Source organism: Scleropages formosus, chromosome 7 (assembly GCF_900964775.1).
Source record: "Scleropages formosus chromosome 7, fSclFor1.1, whole genome shotgun sequence".
In the NCBI taxonomy this organism is placed as follows: Eukaryota; Metazoa; Chordata; class Actinopteri; order Osteoglossiformes; family Osteoglossidae; genus Scleropages; species Scleropages formosus.
This window is the reverse complement of record NC_041812.1, coordinates 6521743-6549222: the sequence shown is the minus strand read 5'-3', so window position 1 is coordinate 6549222 and position 27480 is coordinate 6521743. Positions and strand designations below refer to the sequence as shown.

The window sequence follows — 27480 nt, the reverse complement described above, 5'->3', positions numbered from 1 at the left end:
TCGTAAAGTGGATCGTTTCCAAAACCTGTTCTATTACTGTTTTATTCATTTTAACTGCCCCTCATCTGGTCCCGCTTAAATCTTCTCTGCTTTTATTTATTTCCATATCAGAGCCTTTCCATTATATAGTGAATATATGACTTTGTCAGCATCATGGCCTAGTTTTGACTTCTTAAACAAGAGAAGTCATGTCTTCAGAAGGGAGGTAAAAATGCTGCAGGGTAAAATGGGCGGGGGGGGGTGGGGGTCTGATTTTAATGGTCAAGAAAGAAAAAGCAGTTCTGCAGATGCCAGAAACCAAAAAGTAGCATCATAAGGAGAAATTAAAGTAAAAAAGAAACAGCCCTGAAGATGCAACAGAAATTTCACTGTGGTTTTATTCACTGCGCTTCAGTTGAAGGAAAGTGCCGGATTCATATCATCGTTACCGTCTCATTACCATCTTTATGATTATTACAACGGAGCGAAAATTAACGGTAAGGAAAAGGTAGTTAACGTTTAAAAACACGGTAAACAGTTCAATTCGAGAGACTGTCAGTGAAAATATCGAAAATAAAAGTAAAGACAGAAGATAAAGTAGCATGATAAATAACATAAGAGGAATCCAATGTCGAATCAATGAAAGAAAAATCGATAAAAAGTCTTCTTAAATAATTTCGTGTTTGTTCGCGCTTTAAAAACCGCCACCGAGGGGGAGCCTTTAATGTATGTTGGTCTTTGGGCAGAACGTTACCTCCTGCTGGCGCTCGGCCTCAGAGCCTCTTAATGGCAGCGAGAGACGAAAGAGAATTTTTCTCTCGGCGGTACGCAACAGTCGCGGAGCGAGAAATAAACCCTAACAGCCCGCAGAAGCCTTCATATATTTTTAATATCCTTAGTTATAAAAAGACTGGCATATACTGATGATTACAGACAAGATGTACATATGAAACAAAATTTCGAATTCTGTGGGGCTCTATGTGAACATTTATTTATTTTGATCCAGGGCCACGTTTCTTTTTCAGTGCGATTTCGGAGTACGTTTCTTTTTCAGTTTACCCTTTTTTTTTTTTACCGTGTTTGGCATCGGTGCATTTGGAGAACTGATATCCGATCAGCCGCACGCACTCCCTGGAGCAGTCGGGGCTGCTGCGGAGAATTCCTCGGCGGGTCGCTGTGATGTCAGCATCCCCGTACCGCGGGGCGCTCGTCCCCAGAGCCCATTCGCCTTCTGCGGCGTGCAGTATTACCTCTTCCGAAGCGTCTTGTCCCTCGAACGGCTTCAGCCTCGCGATGGGGCCCCGAGACACGACCGTCTTCCGCCAGCTTACCAGACGCAATACGAATTGAACCCCTTTAAACGAAAATTGATTTGAGATTTACATGGCTGGCAGGAAGAAAATTAGCTTATGAAATATTGTAAATTAAACATTCGACATAGTGGGTGCTGGGTTTTGGGTCGGTGGGGGGGGGTTGCGGGAGGAGAAGGTGGAGCGTCGGTGCTGTAGCGTAACTGAAATTCCCATCCCATCTCATCCGATTCCGGTGACATTTCTACATTTTATCTGCGTTCCGCATGAGCTGCGATGTTAATGGTAATTTTATGGGGCAGAGATGAAATGAAAGTCTTGCTATTGCAGATTGTCGGCGATACCGGGTGCGCGGCTCCTTGGACGGATAGGCGCGCGTCCCGTCCGCGAGTCCCCGTAACACGAAGCCGTCGCTTTAGCCGGAGTCGCTCGTTTAGGTGCCCGGAGCCCTTTGTCCGGGGCGTTGGACCGTCTTAGGGATGCGAAGAGACACCTCTCTGCTCGCCCTCTCACGAGTAGGTGGGGGGCGGAGAAGCTTTTAGCCACATGAAGTAGGAGGGGCGCTTATATGCGCGTGTCTGACATTTACAAAACACACGCAAAAGTGGGACAGATTATCAGATCGAACGGTGGTGCTTTTAAGATAGAGGCGGGCGAGGTGCCGCGTCGCCCTCGCACGCTCGCGCTCGTGCGAGCCTGCTTCTGCTCCTTCTCATTAAACGCGGTGAAACTTTACACTGTCGGAGCAAAGTGGCTCTGCCTAAGATTGTATCGGGCCTCCGAGTCTATCAAACAGCAGCTGGGGGTGTAATGAATACCCCGTGGGGAATATTTGGCAATCGAGTTACTGTCATGAAACTCTTTTCGCGAAACGCTTTTCGATAGCCGCGTCTTCCACACCGAGTGCGGACTGTCAATTCCGAAAGAATTAAAGCGCAGCTCTTGATATGGCCTATCCTCCGGAGCCGTTCGTTTTCTTGTCCACTCTAGAGGACTTTTCCTCTAAATTGCACGCGATGCCATACGGAATGTTAACGCACCTTACGGAGGGCATCCGACAGTCTTCCACGGTACCGCAAGTTTCGGTGACGTCCTCAGGCAACTTTCCAGAAATCCTAGGAATGCGTCCATGTAAAACTTTTTCCGCGTGGTCTCCGGTGGGTGTAAATATGAACACGAGACAAACAGGCTTCCCAAAGCCAAGGGGAGCATAAACGGCGAGGTCGGGCCACTTCTCCCTCCGAATGGCGAAAAAGGTCAATATGAAGTATTGCTTTTCTGCTTTTTCTCCGCCGTAACAAAATCCCGTGGTCAATCTCGTCACCAAATGGTTCGTAAATGAACCTTAGAGGAACATTAGCGCGGCGAGGAGGGCGGGTCACCTGACGGCGGCGCCGCTAAAAGGAGTCTGCGGTTTTAAATGGCAGGCCTGGGCCTAATTGTTCTAATTAATAGCGGTGGCTCCTCGGGCACGCGTCGCCCTGTGATTTTTTTTTTTTCCACTCCACCCGGTGTCAGCGGGGTGTCGGCTCGGTAAAAGGCCTGCGGGGAGGCCTTTCCAGGCTCTAATGATCCCCGGGGACCCAGCTGGGCTAACCTCAAGTACATCTCGGACGGATTAGATGGCCTCTCCGCAGACCTCAGAGGAGCCGGTGGTGGGCCGTGCACCGGGGAGAGAGCTGATCCATTCCCCTGCCGTGCTCCCCCCGCAAAGTACGGGCCGTGCCCCCCTCCCCCCGTCTTCTTTCCTCTCTCTTTCGCCATCATATTCTCCCTCAGCTCTCATTTCACTCCTCCCGCTTTCCTTCCGAGTTCTTTTCCCCTTTCTCCCAACTCCGCCACCTTCTCTGCTTCCTCTTCCCTCTTTTCCACCCTTCTATTACAAGCAGCACCGGGCAATACGAAGGCAGCGTTTGCATTATGAGAGGAGGACAAATAAAATACACTTTTGTCACGCAGGAGCGGGAGAGAAATATGCAAATGGAATTTAGAAGACAATGCAACTTGGTGTGTTTTCTACCTATAGGGGCAGCAGATAGCATAGGGGTCAGGGCCGTCACCTTACTATCAAAGGACCAGGGTTTGAATCCCCACTCCTGCTGCAGGATCCTTGACACCTCCGCTCACAATGACCCGGTTATAAAAACTAGTGAATATTTGTACGCAGCTTGGTGAGCGAACATAACATTGCACGCTGCCCTGGACAAAAGCATCAGCTAAATGAATAAATAATAATAGACAGTGACATCAAGAGGTCGTTCAACCCCCCCGGAAAGATTAGTTGTATTAAATATATATAAGGCGTGGATTTCTGATCCTTATTTAATTGCTGCTGGTGGGTTAAGGGTCCGCCTTTCAACGAACCGAATCTGAACTTTTCAGTTATTTGTTTGACACGTCTACAGAAATGTACTTTCCTGCAGTGAAAGAAGCGACCCTCGCCGCTGCACCAAAACAGATGCAAATGATTTGGTGCTTTATAGAGAGCAGATTTAAGGGCCATGTTTACACAAAGAAGAGCAACTTGTATGTAACACCTCAAATGATTGCATGTACCTTAATATGCAAGCCTACTATCGTAAAGTGTCAGCTAAGTAACGGTCAATAACCGTAACAGCCTGATACTTTCCAATGGTGGTTTATGTTTATTCATCTATTTTTTTATATACACACCACAATCTGCATACTGACTGAGATTTTGCGAGTTTTCGGGGTGCGTGTATATGTTTAGTTCCTTATGTAAATATGTATTGTCTATATAAACCTTTGCAGCATATATTTAATATTAAGGTGTGAATGACCGCAGTCAAATTTGAAATTATTCTTACATTTATTGTGCTCATATGACATTAATCACAGACGCCCAGGCTGGTAGAACAACACGCTTTTCACGCGCTCAAGTGCGTCGCGCAGACATGCAGCACGCATCATCATAAAGGGATTTCACTGTGAAATTAGTTAGTCCCACATTCCATTTAACGCAACAGCTGAAGTGGTTAAAAAAAGGCCCAGCTCAGCTGTAAGAACAGGAGAAAATCTGCTTTCTCTCTTGCCCACCCTTTTTTTTTTTTTCTTTATCCCTCCCCAAACAGACACCTCCTCGCCTCCCCCACCCGGTCCCAGGCCCGGCCCCCGTCTGCATCCACGGGAGGATGTGCTCCGCGGCGGACGTCTCCCGCCGCTCTGCGTTTCCTCCCATGATGTATTGTCTTTCCCGGGAATTTCATTTACTGGCAGCGCCCTTTACTGAACCTGTTGCGAGCCAGCGGCCACGATAAGCGCATAAGCGCCACGCCACTTCATTTATCATGTGTCGTCTCAGACGCGCGCCGATCTCATATGCCGTTCCGGAAGAAACCACTGAGGTAGCAAAATAACAAGTCCCTGCAGCAAAACAAGAACATGGAATAATATGGGACAATAAGCAGCGCCTTGTCATTTGAACCGTTGCGCAGAAGAACGCGTGCGACGCACGGAAATATCGTGACGCTAACGAAAGACTCTCCTGCCCGCGCCGCGTTTCCGTCCGCGGGTGATGCTCTGCATAATTGTCTCATAATTGAATAGAATGTATGTATCTGTGCTACAGAGTTAGAGCCGTCGCCTCGCAGTCAGGGGCCCTGGGTTCGCATCCCGGTCCGGCTGTAGTACCCTCGATCAAGGAACTTACCCTGACCGACACTGTAAAAATTGCCCTGCTGTTTGAATGGGCTGCTTAGCTGACGCTTTACAATAGTAGGTTTGCATATTAAGGTACATGCAATTGCATGTACCTTAATATGCAAACCTACTATTGTGAAGCGTCAGCTAAGTAACGGTCAATAACCGTAACAGCCTGATATCTTCCAATGGTGGTTTACGTTTATTCATCTATTTTTTTATATACGCACCACAATCTGCATATCGACTGAGATCTTGCGAGTTTTTCGGGTGCGTTTATGCTTAGTTCTTTTACGAACGCTGGCTTCTCCGCACGGAATTGACTCATCTATCCATGGGACGCGCGTCGATTTCGAGTCACCTCGGAGAAAAAAAACGCGAGCCAAATGCGCGAACGTGAAACGAACGCCTCGCTTTCCGCGCTCCGTCTCTCCTGCGCCGAGACCATCTCGAGCCGACGCGTTAGTCATACATCGACATGCGGCTCGGACCGGTAAGCACAGGCCAACGAGCGAGACGGGCATTCTTAAGAGCCGCCGACGCTCAGAGACACGCTTGCCGGGCGCCGCAGGGAATACCGACGGAGCGCTAATGGAAGCCTCCTCGGCTCCGAAGAATTCACTTACTGCGGTTTTACCTGCTTTCAGACCTCGGCGGCATCGCAGCGAAGCGCTCGCGGCCCCGGCTTTCTCTTCCCCCTCCCGGAAGAGCGTCTACGGGGAGCAGGGGTGCAGGTCCCGCCTTCCTCCTTCCCCTCGGCCGTGTAACCGATATAAAATACCTAATTGCCCATTGAGAGCGAAAACACAAAATGCGGGCCGTCGTCGCCCTTTTCATTTGCTCCGCTTGTAGTTCAAAGGCCTTCCCACCCTTCAGCCCCTTTGGTTTTCTTTAGCGACGTGCGTACATGCATCATTCCCGGAAAGCGGCATTACTAGGCGGACAGTCTATTATAGTCGCTCTGAAGTAGCTCTTTTTTTATCAGCAAATACAGCGGCATCGCTTTTAGTGTCACTGGAGAAGCACTCACTTATTGCCGCGCATCCACCATGCTCTGTTGACCTTCCTGCCCGCCCCCCGGGGGGCCACATAAGCATGCATTCTTTATGAGGGCTCTTACTCCCCATCCTCTCCCCGGGACCTGCTGCCCAGAAGTGAGCGCCAGCGCCGTTTAGTAACCACACCCCTGGTGAAGTCATGGGGGCTTCGATGGCGCCCTCATGGGGGCTTCGATGGCGCCCTCTCCGGCTGGGTCCTTGAGCAGGTGGAGTGAGGTGGGGTGGGGGGGGAGACGAACCCCGAGCGGCCCGCTAAGGAGCTCACCCGGCCGAGCTCGCGTTCGTCTCGGAGAGCCCGGCGAGATGATCGATGGGTGGAACATCAAAGGCGTCGCGCGGGGCCTCTCGCGTTGTGCTCCGCTGTTTGTTTTCCGTCTCATCTCCATGAAGCCCGATCGATACTTTCAATTACACCCCGAGTGAGCAGGGATTGTGCGAGATGCGCGCGAGGGGCTCCGCATCGCCCGGCATCGCAAAGAGCACGGTTTTATCCTCCCGGTCCATACATGTGGCAGACTTTGCTTTTTCTAAGCTTGCTTGGCATTTGTCTTTATGTTCATTTCGAAAGACTTATCAATTGCTTAGTATGAGCCGCGATGCCGTTGCATGGTCGTCCGGGACGAGGCTCTTTTGTCGACCCGCTGCGCTGTGCGGGGAAATAATGTGATGGGTCAACCCTCCTCGTATCTGCTTTCTAAGTCTGTGCGGTGAGCTGGACCGGCAGAACTTACATAATCAAGAGCGAAAAAGCGAGGAAGTAAAATCTCGATCGAAGCGACTACCGTCCCGACGCAAACGCGGTAAGGACCGCGGTATCGGGTTCATTGTAACACGGCGCGTGTTCGGACGCCGGGAGGGTCGGGCTCTGCGATTTGTCTTTGGCGCAAACCGCGTAGGTGCTCCCGGAGACGGCCGTGGCCTTCGTGGTCCCGGTCTCAAGGTTCCTGATGGCAGGATGAGTCCGGGAGCCCCGTCTTTCCTGGCCGAGGGTCTGTGGAATTTTCTTTCGTTTCGGCTCTTGATTCACGCAGGAATTTCTTTTTGAAAAACACATTCCGTTACTGCCGCAGAAAAATGCCCCCCCGCCCGGCTCGCGTCCGGCGTGCCACGCGAAACTGACGGATCGGGGCGAGCGAAAGGCCTTCGTCGCTCGACAGAAATCTGATCAGAGGAAAGGAGTTGAGACCAACACCGACGATTGCTAAGCGTTCGGCAGAATTGAGCTGTGCAAATGCAATTTTTCATAATTGCTCTATTGACTTGTCATTGATTTACCTCGGACATGCATATTAAAGAAAGGATCCGACACTTCTGGGGGCGTGTGAGTGCGTGCACGGGGTTTGCGTGCGTGTGTGTTCGCGCGTGTGCTGGCGGGGGGTGGGGGGATGCCGGCCTCGGGAGTATGTAGCCGCCAGCGCTTAGACCCACAGCCCTCGCAAGCGCAATTAAAGACATCAGAGGGCCTTAATCACATCACAAATCCATCACATTAAGCGCTGGCAAACAGTCATAAACTGTGGCCTTTCCGGAAGCTTCCGGGGCTGGTCTCGCGGGCCCCGCCGAGGCTTTACGGACTGCGGTGAGAGCTCCTGCTTCAGGGAACCGTTAACAAAAACTCATTAATGGCACAGGGCCAAGGAGGTAATATGGGCAATCTTTACTTACATTACTTGGTTTATTCATAAACATGAGCTCTTTCGGATGCAGGGCTGCCTTGGGTGTGAGATACAAGCATTAACCTTGTCTATTAAGCGGACATATCAGGCACTTGCAGAAAAAGCACGTCCAGAGTTCATTTAACAGTTTAAGTACAGTTTTTAAGAAAAAATTCTTAGGTCACAATCAATCCATTTTAAAGCATCATAACGAAAATGTGGGAAGGCCAGTGTAAGAGTATTCATGCCGTAAAAGCTGTTTTGCCTAAATGTTCATATTTATGTGTTTACCTTTAAAAGTAGGTGCTACTACAGGTAGTATAGTGGTTAGAGTTGCTGCCTTTGTGACCAAAGGTTGCCGCTTTAAATCCTACCCCCAACTGCAGTATACTTGAGCACGATTTTTACCCTAAATTGCTCCCGTAAATTTAGCCAGCTGTACGCACACACACAGTCTGAAACCTCTTGTCCCAACGAGCCAGAGCCTAACCCAGCAACACAGGGTGCAAGGCTGGAGGGAGAGGGGACACACCCAGGATGGGACACCACTCTGTCACAAGACACCCTAAGCAGGACTCGAACCCCAGACCCGCCAAACAGCAGGCCCTGGCCAAACCCGCCGCGCCGCCGCATCCCCCCCGTACCCACTGTATCAATGGGTAAAAAATTATGATTTGATTTTGAGAAAAGTGTCGGCTAAACGTAAAGTAAAAAATCTGTTTCGCTTCTGAATAAGACCATTCTTGATCAGTTTTTGTGACTGGTTGCGGTAGACTGCGGTGATTGCGGTAGACCGGTGATGGGGAAAGCGGGACCGAGTTCGCGAACTGCTCAAAGGAAGAGCCGTTTCCATGCAGAGAGAAAACGACAGTCCAACGACCGCCCTTCGAACCCTGCTTGTACACCGTTACTCACAGATGGCCTAATTCATTTCTGCCGCTCCAGAAAAAGCAGAGTCCGATACCAACGTGCGGAAGGTCGCTCCGGCCGTTACCGTCAAGATGAGCGTTTGTTCGAGGCCTCCGTAGACTCGTCGGTCCCGACCGAGTCCTGTTTTGTTGGGGCGGCCACGGTCCTGGCAGTCTGCACACTCGCTCAGTTGGATGTGTGCTGTGATCAGGAAGAAGACCATCCCCATCGAGGCAAACCCCGAACCAGCCCGATGCGGGATGCACGCACAGAACGTCGACGCACCCACGCAGGAACGCAAACCCCGAGCGATACCCGTGGATTTCACGTATATATTTTCCCGCCGCAATGGCGACCCGTTTCCAAGATCCCGGGGTTTCCGGAGGTCGAGCCGCTCTGGAAATAAAAAATAACAAGGCAGACACAAGGAGTAACCGAAAGGGTCTCAGAAGGAGGGAGAACAATAAGGGGCTTCGGGGGGTGGTGGGGGATAGGGGAAGGGAGGGGATGGGATAAAAGACAGGCGTGAGCCAAGGTCTGGTTAATAAAGGGTGGCAGGGATGGAGAGGAGAGCACCGATAACGAGGAGGGAGTCGCTCCCCTTCCTCCGGCTTCTCGGTGACAGGCAAAAAAAAAAAAAAAACAAAAAAAACGAAAAAATGACATTCCTCTGATGAACAGGCCCTGTCTGGCCCAGACTCGCGACCTCTGACTATCGGTCCGCTTCAAACTGAATTACAGCCTCTCCGTCTGCCTTCCACAACGGATTTTCACTATTCAAGCACGCTAAGCTACAGCCCTCGGGAGGACGCGCTTGAGAATTGCCGACGTTTTCTCCCGCAGGGGGAAGTTTATTATAAAAATTACCAAAATGCTTTCTCTCCTATTGAAGTCGATCACAATTCCCGCTAGGGGCGAATCAAGACTGTTTAGCTGAATTAATTTCTCTCACTCATTACCCTTTATTTACTGTTTGAACGTGCCTGATAAATGCCGAGTAACATTTAATATTTGTAGGGTGAGCGGCTATATGGGAGCAGGTGGGGCAGCGGTGAGAGCGTCTTACCTTGGGTTCAAATCCCAGCTCCGTGGCACGTACCCTGAATGGCTCCGGTAAAAATTACCCAGCTGCATAAATGGGAAAATAATTGCAAGAAGCCTAACGTTGTTTTGGCAAAGCATGCCAGTTTAAAAAAATGTAAATGAGTGTCTTTACACATCGTCATACCATCCAAGATTAGTTGCTTTACTGGAGCAGGTAATTAAACTCTTAGAAGTTTTCTGCACTTAAATGAGTGCAAAGAACAATGTTGTGTGAAATCTGTGTTGTATATGGATGTGCGGTGGGTTTCTGTCTGTTCTGCGGCGCTGGCCGGGTATTGACCTGGGAGCCATTGTACTGTTGTACCACGGTATGGTGCGCTCCACAGCCGGCGCCCAGTCAGGATTGGCCCTAGCAGCGCAGCCATCAGAAAGCGTACATGCGTAACCGTGGAGACGGTGTGTTCTCCTCTGTTTCCTGGGGATTTCTGGCCCTCTGCCGGGATGAGCAGAGCGCCGGTTCGAGTTCCTGTCATTAATTACCAGGGGTGGGGGGATGGCGGAGCAGCGACGGCAATCTGACCCCTACGGGGCGCCAGCCGGAGGGGCGGGACGAATAACGAGCGGCCGGGAGGAAACGGCGGCTGAGCTCCCGTCTCGTTCCTTCATCCCCCGTTTTCGCGAAAGCTGTGTAAGGTGGGGGGGGGGGGGGGACCAGCAACAACAATTAGTGGAGGGGAGCTGCCAAGCTCGGCGCTCCTCCACGGGCGGCGGCGGCGGCGGCCAGGGTTCGGTGGAAGGGATGCGCGCGGCGGGGCCGGATTGCCTCGTTAGCGGCGAAGGGGCGGGTCAGCGGCCCTGACAGTCTTAACGAGATGACAGAATGTATAAAGCGGCGGCGTTAAAGGACTCCGTTACCTGCGGAGCCGCGGTATAACAAGCCCACTCGGGGCCCGCGGGTGTTCCCCTTGAATTTGTTTTCCTATCGTTCACCGCATCCCCCATCCCAACCCCATGTAGCCGAGGCCCTCGGATCAACTTTGATCTTTTTCGGGGTTGGGTAATTTTCGGAGAGAAATTTCATTTGCTTTGTTTGTTTCGCTTTTTTCTTCCTTTCCTTCCCTTCAGCGTGACTCCTTATATTCGAAAAGAGTAGCTGGTCCTGTCAAGGCTCGTAAGAGGACTAGCCATCGCATTTGAAGTGAGGACCGAACTCTTGGATTTTTTGAGTTGGAAATATATATAATTCATGGCGCGGTCGAGAGCGATGTCAGCGTGTCGGTGGGGTGGGGTGGGGTGGGGTGGGGTGAGGGGGGTGCTGTGATTTTCCAGTGCTGTTTACTGGAGAGCGCTGCCTGTTTTATTGTGAGTTTCGCTCTTCACAGTTATGATGAAACAGCGGGGTCTCGTAGGGAATACTACTGAACTGTCCACCAGCGGCGCAGCCCAAGCAACGCGTGACCGTACCTCTTGGAATTGCCATTTAATTCACGTTAGACTAGTGATGTATTCAAAATAGGAACACGTTTTTTTCCCTCCATTATTATTTTAGTTGGAGGCTTCTTACCCACGGTCGGTTTTGGGGAGGTTGGAGTGATGGCTCAACCCCGGGGTCTGAGCAAGGGAGTTCCTGGAACCCTTTGATTATGTGCCGTCGGCCTCTGTTAGCGAAATCCAGCATCTTGACAACATGTTTCTGCTCATGGGGGGTTTGGGGGGGAACGGACATGTGGAATTTCATTTCTGAGGATTGTTTAAATTTTAACTCGGGATTTTTTTAACACTGTCACCGCTAGGCCTCGCTTGAGTTTCTGACTCGTCGTCAAAATACATCTCAAAACTTTCGTGAACCCCCTTGACGATGGCAGGCGCTTTAGGTCGTCGTCGTTCTTTTCCAGGTTTTGTGGCCACGATATCGAAGTAAAGGGGATGACTTTGACAAGCGAGATTTAAGATGACCAGCTGGCGGTGAGTAGCGTAGTAGTTAGAGCTGTTAAACTGGAATTGAAGAACCCGGGTTTGAATTCCTGCTCATGCTGTTGCATCCTAGAGCAAGGTACTTACCCTGCACTGATACAGTAAATTTTACCCAGCTCTATAAAAGAGTTAATCATTGCAAACAGCTTAATATTCAAACCCGATACTGTAAGTAGCGCTGCTGTCTCACAGCGCCTGGGTGGTGTGAGAGGATGTGGGTTTGAGCCCCGCTCAGTCTGTGTGGAGTTTGCATGTTCTCCCTATGTCTGGTTGCTCTGGTTTCCTCCCACAGTCCAAAGACATACTGATCAGGTTCAACACATAGTGTGTGAGTGACAGTGAGAGAGAGAGTGTGTGTGTGTTCCAATGATGTATGGATGAGTGAATCAGTGTAAGTAGTGTATCTAGCGGTGAATAAGGTGTGTGGGCTGATAACACTACATAAAGTTCATTGGAAATCGCTTTGCAGAAAAGTGTCTGATAAATAAATAAATGTAAATGTAAGTTGCCTTAAAGCAAAGTGTCAGTTAAGCAATAGTTAATAATCGTAATAGCTTCATTACATTAAAAGCTTTATTACTTTACCACAACAGTGGTGCTTTTTTTTTTTTGTCTGTCTGTCTTAATGGCTCCTGTGCACAAACCGCAGCCGGCATTGTTTCACCGGCCACATGATGGACAAATAAATTCCGTCCAGAAATGCCAACACCTGTATAAAAAGACGGCTGTGTTTGAATGTGTCTGCTGGCCCGTTTCCCCGGTGATCGCAGACCCGCCCTCTCGGGTTGCTGGGGTTACTTGTTCCGCAGTGGCCAGTGAGACGCGCTCCCGCTGAATGCTGCTGTCAAGGCTGGCCATCCTTTATGTGTCGCGGCGGCGGGCTTGACACCGCCAATGCCGGAATGCTGACAGCGCTGTTGATCGGTCGTTCCGCGACTTAACCTTGAAGTATCATTCAGCCCGCGCTCTCTCCGTCCCCGCTTTTCAGCCGTGCCCACAATGCCCCGGGAAGGGCTAAGCCTTGAGGTGCCAGAGCGCGGGGCATGGATGCGGTCATCGGAAAGCACTGCAGATAATACAGAAACGTTCCCTGAGTAAATTTAACATCCTCTATATTCTCAGTAACATTTCTGTATTAACGGCACGCATTCTCTCTAACATTTCGTTTGTATGGATTATGCATGCGTGACTTCACATTACATGGGCGGTAGCTTACTGTAAACATCCACTGCAGTTGAGTACTAGAAATGCTGCGTTGCTTGAAGGTATGTGAATCCCAGAAGGATGGTCATTAGTCTTGTATAAAATATTTAAAATAAACTTAAAAAAAAATAATCTAAATTGCCATTCCTAAATGCATAAAAGTTTAACGATTGTTATTTATGCTGCTGATTCTACTTACCTGCTTGGTGTAATCGATGCAACTTGGGGTTCACTTATTTTTGCACCTGCGCTACTTGTGTGATTCTACTGCACACATGATTTCCTCTAAAGCAACGTATGGAACTGGTCGTTACACATCTGTTATGTCACATGAGAAACACTGATTGTCGTTAAATAACCATTTGGTGGCGTTATGAAGGGACACACAGCAGCACTGTAGCTGCATTCATTTCTTACACAATAAACGAATGCATTTATAGAAATAAACCGAAGTGTTTGATAGATTCCTCCCTTTCAGTGTTCGGTGGTGTTCGGATGCCCTTTGCCGAGCCGCGTTCCGATAATCTCACGGTAATTCTTATAAAGAGACGCATCCGTCGACAGACACCTCAGTACTTTTTATACGTGAGCGATCGCTCTGATTTGGGTAGGCCCGCGAAGCGATCCTTTAGATCCCAGGTGAGCGCAACATAATTTTGCGGGGCAGAGGGACGCCACGTGTGTCCCGTTCGTCCAACGCACCTTTCCGTGCAACGCCAGTGCGGTGTTCATAATAGCGTCTTGTTTCTGTTTCTTCTCTGCCCTCCACTTTGTGACAGCTACCTCATCCCTGAACTCACAGATCCAGCACCTGCAGCAGCTGCAGCAGCTGCAACACCAGCATCAGCAGCAGCAGCAGCATCAACAGCAGCAGCAGCAGCAGCAGAAACCGCACCATCCGGCACCGGCTCAGCCGCACCTGCCCGGTCAGCAGCCAGCTCCGCACCAGCAGGCGATGGCTAAACAGGAGCAGCCCTCCGCTTCGGTCTCCGCCCCCGCGTCCGCCTCGCCCTCCCCTCGGAGCCCGGCTCAGCCCCCCCAGGCTGGCCCGGGCGCCGGCTCCCCCCAGCACAAGCAGAACCACTCGCCAGCCCACAGACAGCCTTCGCCCCTGAGCACGCCCACTCCTCGGCAGGTAGGCGCTCCAGCTCTGCAGATGACGAGGCCACCAAAGTCCGTAACGCATTGAAAAAAGAATTAATATAATAATCTAAAAACCGGACCAGATATACACTACATGAGGCAGCAGGTGGTGTAGTGGTTCGGGCCACGGCCTCTGAACTTGGAGGTCGTAGATTCGCATCCCAGCTCCTGCTGCGGTATCCTTGAGCAAGGTACTTACCCTATAATTGCTCCTATTCTTATAAATAAATAAATAACTGTCTGTCCAAATTAAATAATCTTGCGTATTTTAAGTCTGTACTTTGCTTCGGTGAAAAAGCACCGACTGTAAGTGAGGTACAAGGGTAACCGGCGCTGTCACTTTAAGACGCACCATTTAACACTGTTGTTACTTGTGGCGAGGGGGTGCGGTGGCGCAGTGGGTTGGACCGCAGTCCTACTCTCCGGTGGGTCTGGGGTTCGAGTCCCGCTTGGGGTGCCTTGTGACGGACTGGCGTCCCGTCCTGGGTGCGTCCCCTTCCCCCTCCGGCCTTACGCCCTGTGTTGCCGGGTAGGCTCCGGTTCCCCGTGACCCCGTAAGGGACAAGCGGTTCTGAAAATGTGTGTGTGTGTGTGTGTTACTTGTGGCTCATCCCATGTTTTTTATTCATTTCCAGTCCCCCGATCTTACGCTCAACTCGGAGTACGTCCACTCTTATTATTTGTAATTTGATTTAATTTTCTAGGGGGGCGTGGTGGCGTAGTGGGTTGGACCAGGTCCTGCTCTTTGGTGGGTCTGGGGTTCGAATCCCGCTTGGGGTGCATTGCGGCAGACTGGCGTCCCGTCCTGGGTGTGTCCCCTCCCCGCCCTGCGTTGCCGGCTAGGCTCCGGCTCCCCACGACCCTGTATGGGACAAGCGGTTCAGAAAATGTGTGTATGTGATTTAATTTTCTCGTTTTAAAAAATAAACGAAAAGAGGAAATCGGACAGTCACGAAGACCATTAATATTACGTTGCTTCAGCCAACTACAGGGCACAGTTGGTCCGATCGATACTTCTAAACGCAGATCTGGATTTTAAGCTGCGGTATGTAGATGTTGCGAAAATGCACACGGCGTGTCGATGCTGTGAGAATATACCGTGCTGTGGGACAGATGGTGTAACCCACACAAAAATACGTTTGGAGAAGTGCATGTTTCCCCGGAGGTGCGAGATCCACCTGCCCCCCAGCTGTCAATCGAGGCAGGGTCACCGGCGAAAACACACGGGAGGACTAAAGGGAGCCCGGAGAGGTCCTCAAAACGGAGCGCATTAAAGGAACACGGTGGGTGGATGTGGGCCGCGGCGCTTTGGAAACGCGCTGACGGATTCCTCCGAAACCGCAGAGCTCGAGTTCAGGAAGAAAATAAGCGTTGGATGTACAGTTTATATCTGCATCGGTAAAGGCGGTGAGATCTGCGGTAACGATCGAAATCGGGGCCCTGGAAGAGACGGCGCTCTAGTGCCTTCACTGCGATAGGCTGAATATTATGCTCAATCCCCCCCCCCCCCCCCCCCCTTCATTTTTAAGCTTGCGGTTAAAAACCTAATCCTTTTACATTAGCTACAATCTGTCTGGGGAAATATTGTTTCAGAGATGGGTCTAAAACGATTGTCAGAATAAGGGGCAAGGTAATTCGAAAACATGATTGAATTTGTTTGGAGAAATTCGAGAGACTACAAATATTGGCTCTGAAGAAGACGCTCATGCGCTGTCATGTCTCCCTGAGCAGAATTGAAATGGAGAATAAACGGTTTAGGCTTCCATTTCCTACTCCGAGTGGCTTTTGCACACTCGCGCAAAATGAACACAGGCCGTAAATTGCATTTAGGATTATGATGTCTCGCTGTGATGAAGCTGCGAAACTTTATTTAGGATATATGTTATCATAATATCTGAAAGGCAGTCCAGGGGAATTGTCATTATATTGTCGATGTTATATGGGGGCTGTCAGCCCTTACTAATATGGAGAGGCGAAGGTGTGAAAGGGTTAATCTCTCCCAAATGCGCACGGACAATAAATCACATTCGGCCTTCGTGTTGCGTGGCTTTGATGCTAAATGCAGGGTGTGTGGTGTGTTCCGTCCTTCACCAGACAACTGCTCGAAGACAGTAAATATACACTGGAAGAAAAAGTATAACAATTCTAAGCGTTCCATCGTGGGGAGACATGAAAGCACAGTTTCCTTTATTATTCTTATTATTATTCTTATTATTTTATTACACACACACACATTTTCAGAACCGCTCGTCCCTTACGGGGTCACGGGGAACCGGAGCCTACCCGGCAACACAGGGCGTAAGGCCGGAGGGGGAAGGGGACGCACCCAGGACGGGACGCCAGTCCGTCACAAGGCACCCCAAGCAGGACTCGAACCCCAGACCCACCGGAGAGTAGGACTGCGGTCCAACCCACCGCACCTCCCCATATTTTATTATTAAATAATAATAATAATAACAATTTAGCTGACATCTTTCTTCATTGTGATTTACAGCGTTTTTGTGCGGACCTATTTAACAGCTGTTACCCTTTCATATGACTCGGTAATTGATACCGTTTACAGGGTAAATACCTCAATCGAGGGGAACAGTCATTCGAACCCGGGACCCTCAAATGCCAGATGACAGCTTTAACTAGTGGTGTAACGGAATGTCTGTGTTTTGAGAGCTGGTAGCATAGTGGTTAGAGCTACTGCCTTTGGATCCAATGGTTGCAGGTTTGATCCCCACCTCTGGCTGTGGTACCCTGGAGTAAGGTATTTACCCTCAATAGCTCCAGTAAAATTACCCAGCTGTATAAATGGGTACACAATTGCAACCTTAACACTGTAAGTTGCTTTGGAGAAAAGTGTTTGCTAAATTAATAAATGTAAACATTAGCGCTCCCGGGTGAAGGGGTATATGGTTTGCTTGGACAGCAGTGAACGGGGACGGTTGAAGACGTCGTCGATCCGTTGTTCTTGCCTAATAGCGTGAAACATTTGCCACAGATCTGCCCGGGCCTTTCTCGAAGAGCCGCGACAGTTATTACAAGGCTGTTCTGCATTAAGCTCACCTCCGGGAGAAATAGGGAAAAGTTCAGCGCGATCGCCGGTGAACTTCTTACCGTCTTTTTCTCCTGGACGGAACCTCAGCGCGGTAGATGTTGTTGGATGTTAATATTAACAATAGTTCATTCCAAGGTCTGTACTTTGGAACCTGTGCCTGTCTCCACATCTCTTTAATTGTACGCTCTTCCGCAGATTATTTGCGCCCGTTTTTGACCTTTGCTCGCTTCCGTGTGTTTGACCACACCTCGTCCGTCTGCCTCCGAGCCCGATGATGGCTCCTGCTACACCTCCCCGCTTTCATTTCTAGACCCGGATCGCCTTTCTCCCCCCATTTCATTTATCAGTGTCAGACTCTAATTGGGTTGTGGAGGGCCACTCTTGATGGCTGGGATGAGATTATCCATTTGTTTTTCCGCACCCCTCTCCACCCTGTCAAAGGCCGGCCCGGCTTCAGAGGACAAATTGTGCCCGGCTTAATGGTCCCCGGGGTCCAGTCGCCTTGGAAGCAGCCGTATCCAGAAACGCGGCCCAGGCTGTGAGCGATGGACTCTTTGAACGTCCGACATGCCAGGAGACGTGGACGGGAAGCCTCTTGCACAGCTGACTCCTTTGCATTGCGCGGTGCTCTAACGACAGGTGTTAATGTAAAAGTCACCTGTGTGTTTCCAGCTGCCACTCAGGTTGCTCGCAATTTAATGTTGTTGATGAGGCCGTCGAGTCAAAGCTGACCGCCCGTGCGGTTTTCACGACGAGGGAGGAACGGAAGGGGGTTGCCGGTGCCGTCTTCTGTACGTTGAACGAGGCGCGCGGAAGAGCCCCGCGCCCCAGGCGGGGCTCGAACCCCATACCCGCCAGACAGCGAGGCACCGCTCAGACCCGCCTCTCCACCATCCCCCGCTCACAGTTTAATGGGACCATTACAATTCCCCTTAAAGCCTCTTTTAGAGTCACATTATTAACTGGGCCGCCATGCTGCCTTTGCCAGGTTATAGGTGAGAAAAATACCACATTCCATTCTGTTATTCGTTCATCCGTAATCTCTGTCGCTGCACAGCGAAGACGGCACCGTGTTTGTCTTCGCTGCCAGGAAAAAAATCCAGGCTTCCAAAATATTGGCTTTTAACACCGTGCTGATCTCGCGGCGCGTGTCATCCTCGCCGCTGTTCTATTACCCGCAAACCTTGGCTCCGCGGACCCAACCCACTAATCAGCACCGTCGCCGGTGAAGGAGGGAGCGCCCCGTAATCTTCCCGCCAGACTCGGGAAATGCTGCCTCTTGTATCCTCTTCACAAAGAGTCGAGGGCGCTGCCTTCGCCGTTACTAACAAATTGCCTCGTTCCGTCCAATCAAGTCCGTGAGGCTTGAAGGCCCTTTTTCAGGGACGAAGGGGTGTGGCTTGCGCACCTACACTTGAACACAAGTCCACTCGATGAGTGCGCGGTGCGCTCGCAGGTGTCTGATTGTGTGCAGAGCCAAAGGTCGCGTGTCTCGCCGCCCTGTAGCCGCACGTGGGTGGGAGTCACTGCCGCCTCTCCGGAGGGATGCTGGTGGTCGGCACACGTCCCACTCGAACGCAGAAGGGGGGGAAATCACGGTAAAGGACATACCGCAATGCACGGCTGGCAGGGGTGCCTGGGTAATAATTGTGTTCTGCCACGGTTATCGCAACAGACAGGCGTGATGGGAAACGAGAGAAAGACTGAGATTCACCAGCGACCGTCGTTGCCGTCATTGCCGGTTAAGCACGGTGGTGTCTTTCATCTGGTTGCCATAAGTCTTCGTGACCTCCTTCACGCCGGTCGTCTGAACACGTGAAATTAATGATCGCCGGTTTCATTGATTTTTATGTTTTCTTCAGATTTTGTACATGGACACACTTTTCTCCAAAGCGACGTACATCTCGGAGAAGAAAACATCAACAGGAGGAGAGATTTTGGATTGAGACACGTGGTTCTGGAGTGCAGTGAATTTGTTACATCCCACCATATGGACCAGTGTAAATCACACAAGTAGCTGCATAAGGGCTTTTCCATCATTAAACGAATTGTTTATCGTTTATGTCTGAGATCAGGGGAGGAGTGAGTCCAAAAGGGGAGAGTTTTGAGACCCTTCTTAAATGTAGAGAGAGATTCAGCAGTTCTGAGTGAGAGGGGGAGGACATTCCACCACATCGGAGCCAGAACAGAAAATCTTCACGCTCTAATTTTTGACTATCGATCAGGGAGAGGTGGAGCACAGCACCTGTGGGATGTGTGGTCAAATCGGGCCAGTCATAGGTAATTGAATGAGTTAAACTATAATGAAATGCAAAGAGTATCAAATGTCAAATTCGGCAGTTTAAACACACACACACACACACACACACACAAGTGCATCATTTCAGCTAAATGAGGTCTATAGACCATACATTCCAAAAAGAAGTGTAGAACCTCTGATAATGACAAAGACCAAAGTTGCTTAAAAGGTGTAACAGAATTACGTGGTAATCTAAATTTTATAGTTGCTTTCTCAACAGTTATAATTGGCTGCCTAAATTTGGGCGACAAATTTGAACCTTGCGATTAATTACTGGATTTGGATAATGCCATAATCCTGCCTTCTTTTTAACAAGATAGGAATAAATCACCTTTTAATGAAAGGCATTCTACAGAATATCCTTCATTTTTTTCTGCCTTTATCTATAAATTCCTTCAATAAAACAAAAAAAAAAAAAAGGCAGGCGGCTCGAGCGCTCGCGCGCAGCAATTAGCAATCAGTGCCTCAATGAGCAGCGTGATTGAAGGGCCGACGTGTGACAGAGGAGCAGAAGCATCATCCTGCCCTGGGCTTTCTCGCGAGGCCGCGGCCGCCTCGATTTTAATTAACCCTACACACTGAATCACTTAAGTGAGCTAATTCACTTCCTGTAGAGATCTGTTTAAAAATCTCCCCAGAGGTTCAGGCGCTCATCGCTCTAAATTAACCTCACTGCACTGTCTGTGCGCGGAAGCCAAAGAGCTGCAGAGGTCTGAGATCCCACCCACGCTGTAAACAGTGTTAACCTCTGTGCAGCTGCATGTTTTTACATGAATGCAACATGTATTTTTCCAACATGGGATTTACATTTATTCTCCAAAGCAATGTACGCTTATTATTATCTAGTATTTGGCTAATTCCTTTGTCCAAGTCGACTTGTGATGTCCGATATACCTACGTATAGCAGAGAGGTGTAATACGCAGTTGTACGTTAAGAGCAATTTAGAGTAACCAATCTGAGACACGTGTCTTTGGACTGTGGGAGGAAACCAGAGCACCCTGAGGAAATCCACATGAACGTGGAAAGGACACACACACACCGAGACAAACTCGAACCCACATTCGCAGCCGTGGCCCGGGAAGTCTGAGGCACAAGCGCTGTTCACCGTGCCTTTTTTTGATCGAGAATGTGCAGAAACATAAAAGCAATCACGGGGAGTGCCACAATGAAAAGAAAAAAGTAAAACCACAGTAGCAAGGATTCAGCTGGGATGTGTTGTTTTCAGAAGAGAATTATTTGGCTTAATTTAAATGTAGAAAATAGCCCTTGGTATTTGATGCCTGGTCAGAAATGGGATCTACATCAAGGTGAAAACGTGTCGAGTCAAGAGAACCGTTCAGTACGATAATTTGTGCTGTAACCAGTGTGGGGATTGGCTTTGTTGGGAAAAGTGCCATATCTTTTATGAGTCAGTGCCGTTATAGCCCCCACTCCACCTCTAAATACTCGGAGTACGGTTACGTCCCCGATGAGGAGTAACCTCTGGTGTAGCCCTGGCGGGAAGTGAGACCGTCTCGGGCTCCTCTGCGCTGTTGTTCTCAGGGGGGGAATAGGTGGCGCAGAAAAGCCAGTGTGGAGATTAGCAAATGTGCTTAAGTGTGTTAATGGGCTGTCCGCTGATGTGCAGCACGCAGGATCTCCTGGGCGTTGACTGATTGGAGCTGAGGGCCTCTCCACGCCCAGGGAGCTGCGCTGCCAGGTCTGTTACACTGGAATTTATCTTAATTAGATCTGAAAGACCTGCTGCGGCAGAACGGCCGCGCCGATTAAAATGAAAAACAGGAGAAATTACTGATCAAATTAATCATAATGTCGGCCTGCAGCTGTAGCGCCGGTGCAATTTGCCACTCCAGTGGGTTACATCGGCAGCTTAGGCTGTGGAGGGGGCTCGTGGGGGGGGGGGGGGGTCCATCAGCAGACTCACTCACGAAGGAGACCCACTGTACCTGGCTTCCAGACCACAGCTATAGCGATACAGCAAGTGGAGGTTAGTGTTACAGTGTGGGGGAAGCTATATATAGAACAAGGGGAGGAGGTCAGTGTTACATTGAGGGGGGATCGATGTTACGGTATTATGGGCAGGGACCCCCACACGGTATGTACCAGACTTCAGATTTTTCTTCTCTCTTTCCTTCTTTACTTTCGCGTTTTTGAAATCGGCAGTCCTTCCCCCTCCCTCGCTGTCTTGCCCGTTTGTCTCCCGACAAAATTTTTGGATTCTTTTTTTCTCGCTTTCAGGTGATATTCTGCACGTTCACCTTTCATCGTGTTGTTACATTTCCATTTTTCCCATTGCTTTTCATGTCTGTTTTCCACCGTCCCACCATCAACAGATGAGATGTTTGTCTCTCTCACTCCGCCATGTCCAGCACCTCTCACAAATGGTCCTACTTCGACACAAGCGGTCTTCGTCAATCGAGATGCATTCCCTTTGTGTTGCAACAGGCCCCTGCCTTTCCTGACCCCAATACACACATTGCACCTGTTTGGGTTTCATCCCGGTTTCTTCTGCCGGCTAAGAGCCTGTGGCCAGAGTCAAACGCCTAGACGGGAGCCACTCAATTCACGGCTCAAAGCAATGCATCACTAAAAAAAGAATTTTCATAAATTCACCATAATTGTCATAAAGCCTCATTTGCCTCTCAATCACTGACAATCTACCATGGTCAGAGACCCCAGTAAATCAATGCATCCACCTCCATCAGCCTTAGAATCACACCTGGCCTTTGCCGTTATAGCTTTCACTACCTCACCTCCTCTCGGCAGGCCACCTGAGCTACATTAACGTGACGTAAACAGCCTGGCAAAAGGCTCTGATTTATATTAACAGCTTTTCTCACCCTTTCCAATGCCTTTGATCACGCAACAGCTTTTTCCTCACAATCTGCTGCAGACCCCGCGCTCGGTGTTGACGTGTGGACCGCATCAAACAACGCGTCGGACAACACGCGCTCCGCAAAATCCAATGTTCCTCTTTTGCGGGTTAATTAAGGTCATTTGCGTACAAGATGCTTTGCGCATATGAAATTGTTTTAGCAATTATATGGTGTTTGCACACATATTAATCTTTTTTTCTGGAGATGTGTACCAGCCTGGAATCAGTGAACATTTATGCAGTGGCAGCATCCTGCACGCCGTGCGCTGTATCGAGCGAAAGGGACATTGTTTTCATCCATTAGTAGCGCAGAACCAGAAGGCAGGGCCTTTCAGATTTTCATCTAGCTGTCCGTCTCCTCACGTGCTGTCGGTGGATGGAGCGACGCAGAGTGCAATTACGAGACATTCCTTCTTGACGGAGGACCTCTGATCAGTGCACGCGCTGTGCTCGCGGCAGAATGAACAAAGGAACGTTCAGTGCGCAGTGTGCATGCGTGTATGCGTGTGCTCGCGCGCACACTTAGGGTCAGATGAGTGGGTATTAGCAGGCAGTGTGAAGCACTACTTAAAGGGCCTCTTTGCTCAATTTTCCTAAGGAAGGACTCACTGTTATGGCCAAGACAACAAAGAGTAATATGCTTGTTCTCCTTGGCATCTGTACAGGAGACTGGCAACGATCCCAATTCTACCACAGTGGAAGGGGAAAAAAAGCCCTTTTGCAGAGGGAGAGCCCTGGGAGGCTGTTTGATTGCACTTAGAAGACACTTAAGGGCCGAATGGAGAAGGAAAATAAACGTTCTGCAAGTCAGTGGGGTTAATTTATTTCTTTACTTCCTTAATGCTTAAAATAAGTCTCTGTGGGCTTGTGGACTTAAAGATCCTGCAATATCTTGTATGTTAAATATATGAATACGTATGCTTTTTTGCAATTGAGAATATTTCGCATCCAGGTCATTGGTCTGAGTTCCTTCACTTTCATTCTTCATCAGATAGATTTTGAACAACTTTGAGTGATGTTTCAGGTTGTTGTCATGCTGAAGAGTGAAGGACTGTCCAGCTAGCCATAAACCTGACGGTATGCGTACCTTTGGAGTTTGCAGTGATAGCCATTATGGTTAAGACCCGAATCACCGTGTTACCGGCAAAGCAGCTCCAGACATCACACTGCCTCCTCCATGCGGTACAGAGGGATCCATAAATGCACAACTTGTGTGTTCAGCTCTGCGCATCGCAAATAGTCAGCGGTTGGAGCCATATATTTCACTTTTTGACTTTTGAGGCCATAAGATCAGTAAGTACATCAATGGGACACTTGGTAGCGCAGTGATTAGAGCAGATTTGAATCCATCCTCCAGCTGTGGCACCCTGGAGCAAGATATACACACACATATCTTCTGAACCGCTTGTCCCATGTGGGGTCGCGGAGCCTAACCAGCAACACAGGGCGTAAGGGACACACCCAGAACAGGACACCAGTCCATCACAAGGAACCCCAAGCAGGACTCGAACCCCAGACCCACTGGAGAGCAGGACCCGGTCCAACCCACTGCGCCACTGCGCCCCCGCGCCCCCGGAACAAGATACTTAACCTAAAATTGCTCCGGTAAAAAAACACTCCCCAGTTGCATAAATTGTAGGTAGCTTGTCGTTGTAAGTCGCTTTGGACGAAAACATACGCTGAATGAGCAAAAGCAAGAACTGCTTTTCACTTAATGCACAGATTGCGTTTTCTATGAGATGTGCATCGCTTTGGAGAAAAGCGCCTGCTAAATGAATAAATGTAAATTGAAAAAGCGAGCTTCTGCATTTTGCTGCCCAGGCAAGACCGGTTTCAAGCGGGTGTGCTCAAACTTTTGACGGGCACCGTGCGCTATGTTGAAACGTGCTTCGGCAGGACAACTCCTTCGTCACATTTTGATGTGACAGGACCTCGCTGTCAATCATAGTCTTAACAGAGGCTTCCCAGGCTGCCTGCATTTCCGCTCAGTTCGATGCAGACAAGTTAATTTTCTCCGGGAGCTAAGCGAGCTTAGCGTCAGGAGCTAATTGCTCGCGCGAGGAGATGTGTTTGCTGTGTCTGGCTGACTAATGCCGGCTGGCGGGGGCAGGAGTCTCATTACCACGCGGGAGAGGCGAGCTTTTCGCCATGGCAGAAAATTGCTTTATGCAAGAAATGGGGGGCAAAAAAAAACATGAATGTGCACTGTTGACTCGAGCAGAAAATTAGTCTGTTGGCCGTCAACGCTACATTACTTTTCAGATGAATAATTACTAGGCGTGCGAGACAGAGCAAGTGCTATGGCAAAAAAGCAAGTGGCGCACGCAGCCAGCCAGCTGCCCTTGCTAATTCAAACTGGTTTTTGATTTTATTCAGACTGGTTTTTGATTTCATTCCAGGAGAGGGAATCAACGCCGGCCTCCATTTCTTTTCCTTCATGGAATGTGCCTTGTTTCTGTTCACCGGTAAAGGGCGTTTGGGTTACTTTTTTGCTTGAATTGTAGTTCAGTGTCTGAAACATCTCTTTATAAAACAACAACAAAAGAAAGATCGTAGAGGACATGTTGTCTTCTTGCATTGAGTAGTATCGAGCGGTTCGATGGCGTCAACCCTGAATATCTGCACCGGATCTCAGATACCACGGGAATGTCTGAAAACCATTTGAAAAAGAAGTGAAATCTCTCACTCATATCATGCGTACACATTTAGGTTTTCTTAAAAATTAGTTCAGGGAAGATCTGGGGAAACCTATCAGTACTAGCGCTGAACTCTATCCCCCCCCAAAAAAAAACCCCACCGTAACTCCACCCTGTCGTGGCAGTGGCACTCAGCAAGTCTCACATCTTTGACACACTCATCCCAGACCCAAGAATGACGGGCATTACACATCCACAAGGGAGTCGTTCACAATGTCTTTAGAAGACACACCCGACATCTTGTTTTTTTCTAGAGGAAGTACACTCCCATAAAAATATTTTTTACCCTGGGAGACATGCTAACATGCTAACATGTCTCTGGTCTGGGGAGTGTTCAGGTATGAAGTGGAGAAGGCTGGATTTTGGAGTTTTATTCCAAAATAAAAGTACCACTGGAAAAAAATACAACATATCCACACATATCTTTTGGCTGTAATATAAATCCAACCAACATCAACAGCCGCTTGTCCCAACATGGAGCGCAAGGCCAAAGGGGGTGGGTTCACACCCAGGACAGCACGCCAGTCTGTCACAAGGCACCCCAAGCAGAGCTCGAACCCTAGACCCGCCACACAGTGAGCACCAGCCAAACCCACCTCACCGTAACACAACTCAAATACACTATGAACATAGGTCCAGATTAAGTATTTTAGAGATGTGGTGTTACCTCCAGTAACCCACACCCTCTTTCTAGGGTTTGGAAATGCTTAGGTGGTACTTTGCCGAGTTCTTTTAGCTGTACCTATTTCTCTTTAACTCCTTTTTTTATATATAAAAAAACAACTTTAACAGAATTCAAGGGAAACATATCACTGGAGCATGGGTGACGGGTTTGATCGCTAACCGGAGGAGACCAAAGAACCTCTCCTCTGCAGGCGCATTGCCTCCAATCCATCTTGGTACTGAAGCCACCAGATGACACATGGTTCCCATCACCTTGAACCTTGTATTTTTCTTCATTAGAGCCCTTATTTTTGGAAGTGTTGGGGGCACTAATAATTTACCTTTATTGTGTTTAGGAAGCGTAGACACAGGTATCCCTTTATGTATTGAATTGAGGCCATCAAAAGAGCACTTCGCATTGATCACCTGGATATTAGAGTAGATCAGTTGGGGGATTTATTTCTCAAATAGCAAAGCAAAGAATAGAACTCACCCCAGGAACACGTTATAAAACAGACCTCAGGATGAAATTAGAACTTTCCGGTCATTTTTCTTACTTGCCATTTTCACTAAGGTTTTCTTATTTATTCATATAATGTATATGTCACAGTAATATATCTTGACACTTATCATGAAGTGTCAAAGTTACATTAAAGTTAGACCATGTCATAAACTGCTGACAGCATCAATTACCAAAAGACAGAAGAGATATGGAGGAAAGTCAATTTTTATTTAACTATTAAATGTGTGATAATTGCATTAATTTCATATGCAGGTAATGATAAGTGAAGATTTAGTGTTTCTGCCAGGCACTAAATCAGGTCTATTAGAGTCAGAATCCATCCTATATTGGCTTTGGCCCTTCACTTCATTTGCATTGAGCCTTTGGTTATGGCTAATGTCACTTGCTTTACGATGGAAACGTTTCCCTGAAAGGCAGATCGCCCTGCTGTCCGGGCTCTGTGTCCCGCGATTCTCGGGCGGCTAAACCGCACAAAGTCATCTCAGCATCCTGCGGTCATCTTATTCATTCATTTGTCCACCGGCGAGACTCTCCCATCCCTCGTACACATCCGAGTGTCTTCAGAGACAATGCACGGCGGTACTCTTTTATTTACACTGTTTCCAGGTCTTTCCGTCACTTCGGCAGTCCCCTGGAAATATATTTTGAAGAAGTCCCCTATGAGGAGGACAAGTGGAGCCATAACAGGAGGTGTTGGGGGACAGGTGGAGGAAGAGTGGTTTTCTAGCCACTTTAATGGAATTTCCATGTACATGTGCTACCCTGATGGGGGGGCAGGTTGGGCACTGAGCATCGCTGAGACTACAGTTCCCTTCGACTGGGGACGTTAGGCTGGTGGTGGACCAACGAGGGAGTCTGATGTTTTCTCATATCACAGCTGATTAACTTCACACCGACATGGAAAAGAATGAGAGTGGCAGTGTGTGTGGGGAGGTTATGTCTGATACGTAAGAAAAGACTTCCAACTGGTGTATTTCCACAAGATCTTCACATCGATCCTTCAGGATGCTCTAAGGATAAGAAACAGTTAAATGAAAACTCAGTGGAGCATAAAAATAAGCTCCGCTGCATTTTATTGCATTTGCGCCTCTCTTTCTTCTCTTATCCTGTTGTGTCTGTCATCCAATTTCTAACTGATGTATTAATTCAATAGCTGAAATTGTACCCTTCCATAAAGTACAGAAGGTGGCCTTTTCATAATTTATTGTGGTTTTGGCTCTGTTTATAAAATGTGACACTGAATTCTTCTGCTAATTCACTGTTACCCGGTGGGCTCTAACTGAAGGCTGGAATGCTCTTAGAGAAATTCTTGCCCTCATCCAGGGATGTTGTTTGCAAGGACAGAAGGCCTTACAGTCTCTGTGCCTTCAATAGCTGAGATAAGAGGCAACCTTTCCTCATTATTTCCATGGCAGTGATGATGTTCTTTGCGTTAGTTGGGA

The 27480-nt window shown here is 48.9% G+C and overlaps 1 protein-coding gene across 1 annotated transcript in view; it reads left to right on the top strand.

Moving 5' to 3' along the window:
* LOC108937540 (POU domain, class 6, transcription factor 2-like) overlaps positions 1–27480 on the top strand; it is a 71192-nt gene that overhangs the window by 24283 nt on the left and 19429 nt on the right. Inside the window, exon 4 of the mRNA XM_029253680.1 lies at positions 13572–13927. Coding sequence (XP_029109513.1) covers positions 13572–13927 — 356 coding nt within the window. The remainder of the gene's footprint in view (positions 1–13571; positions 13928–27480) is intronic.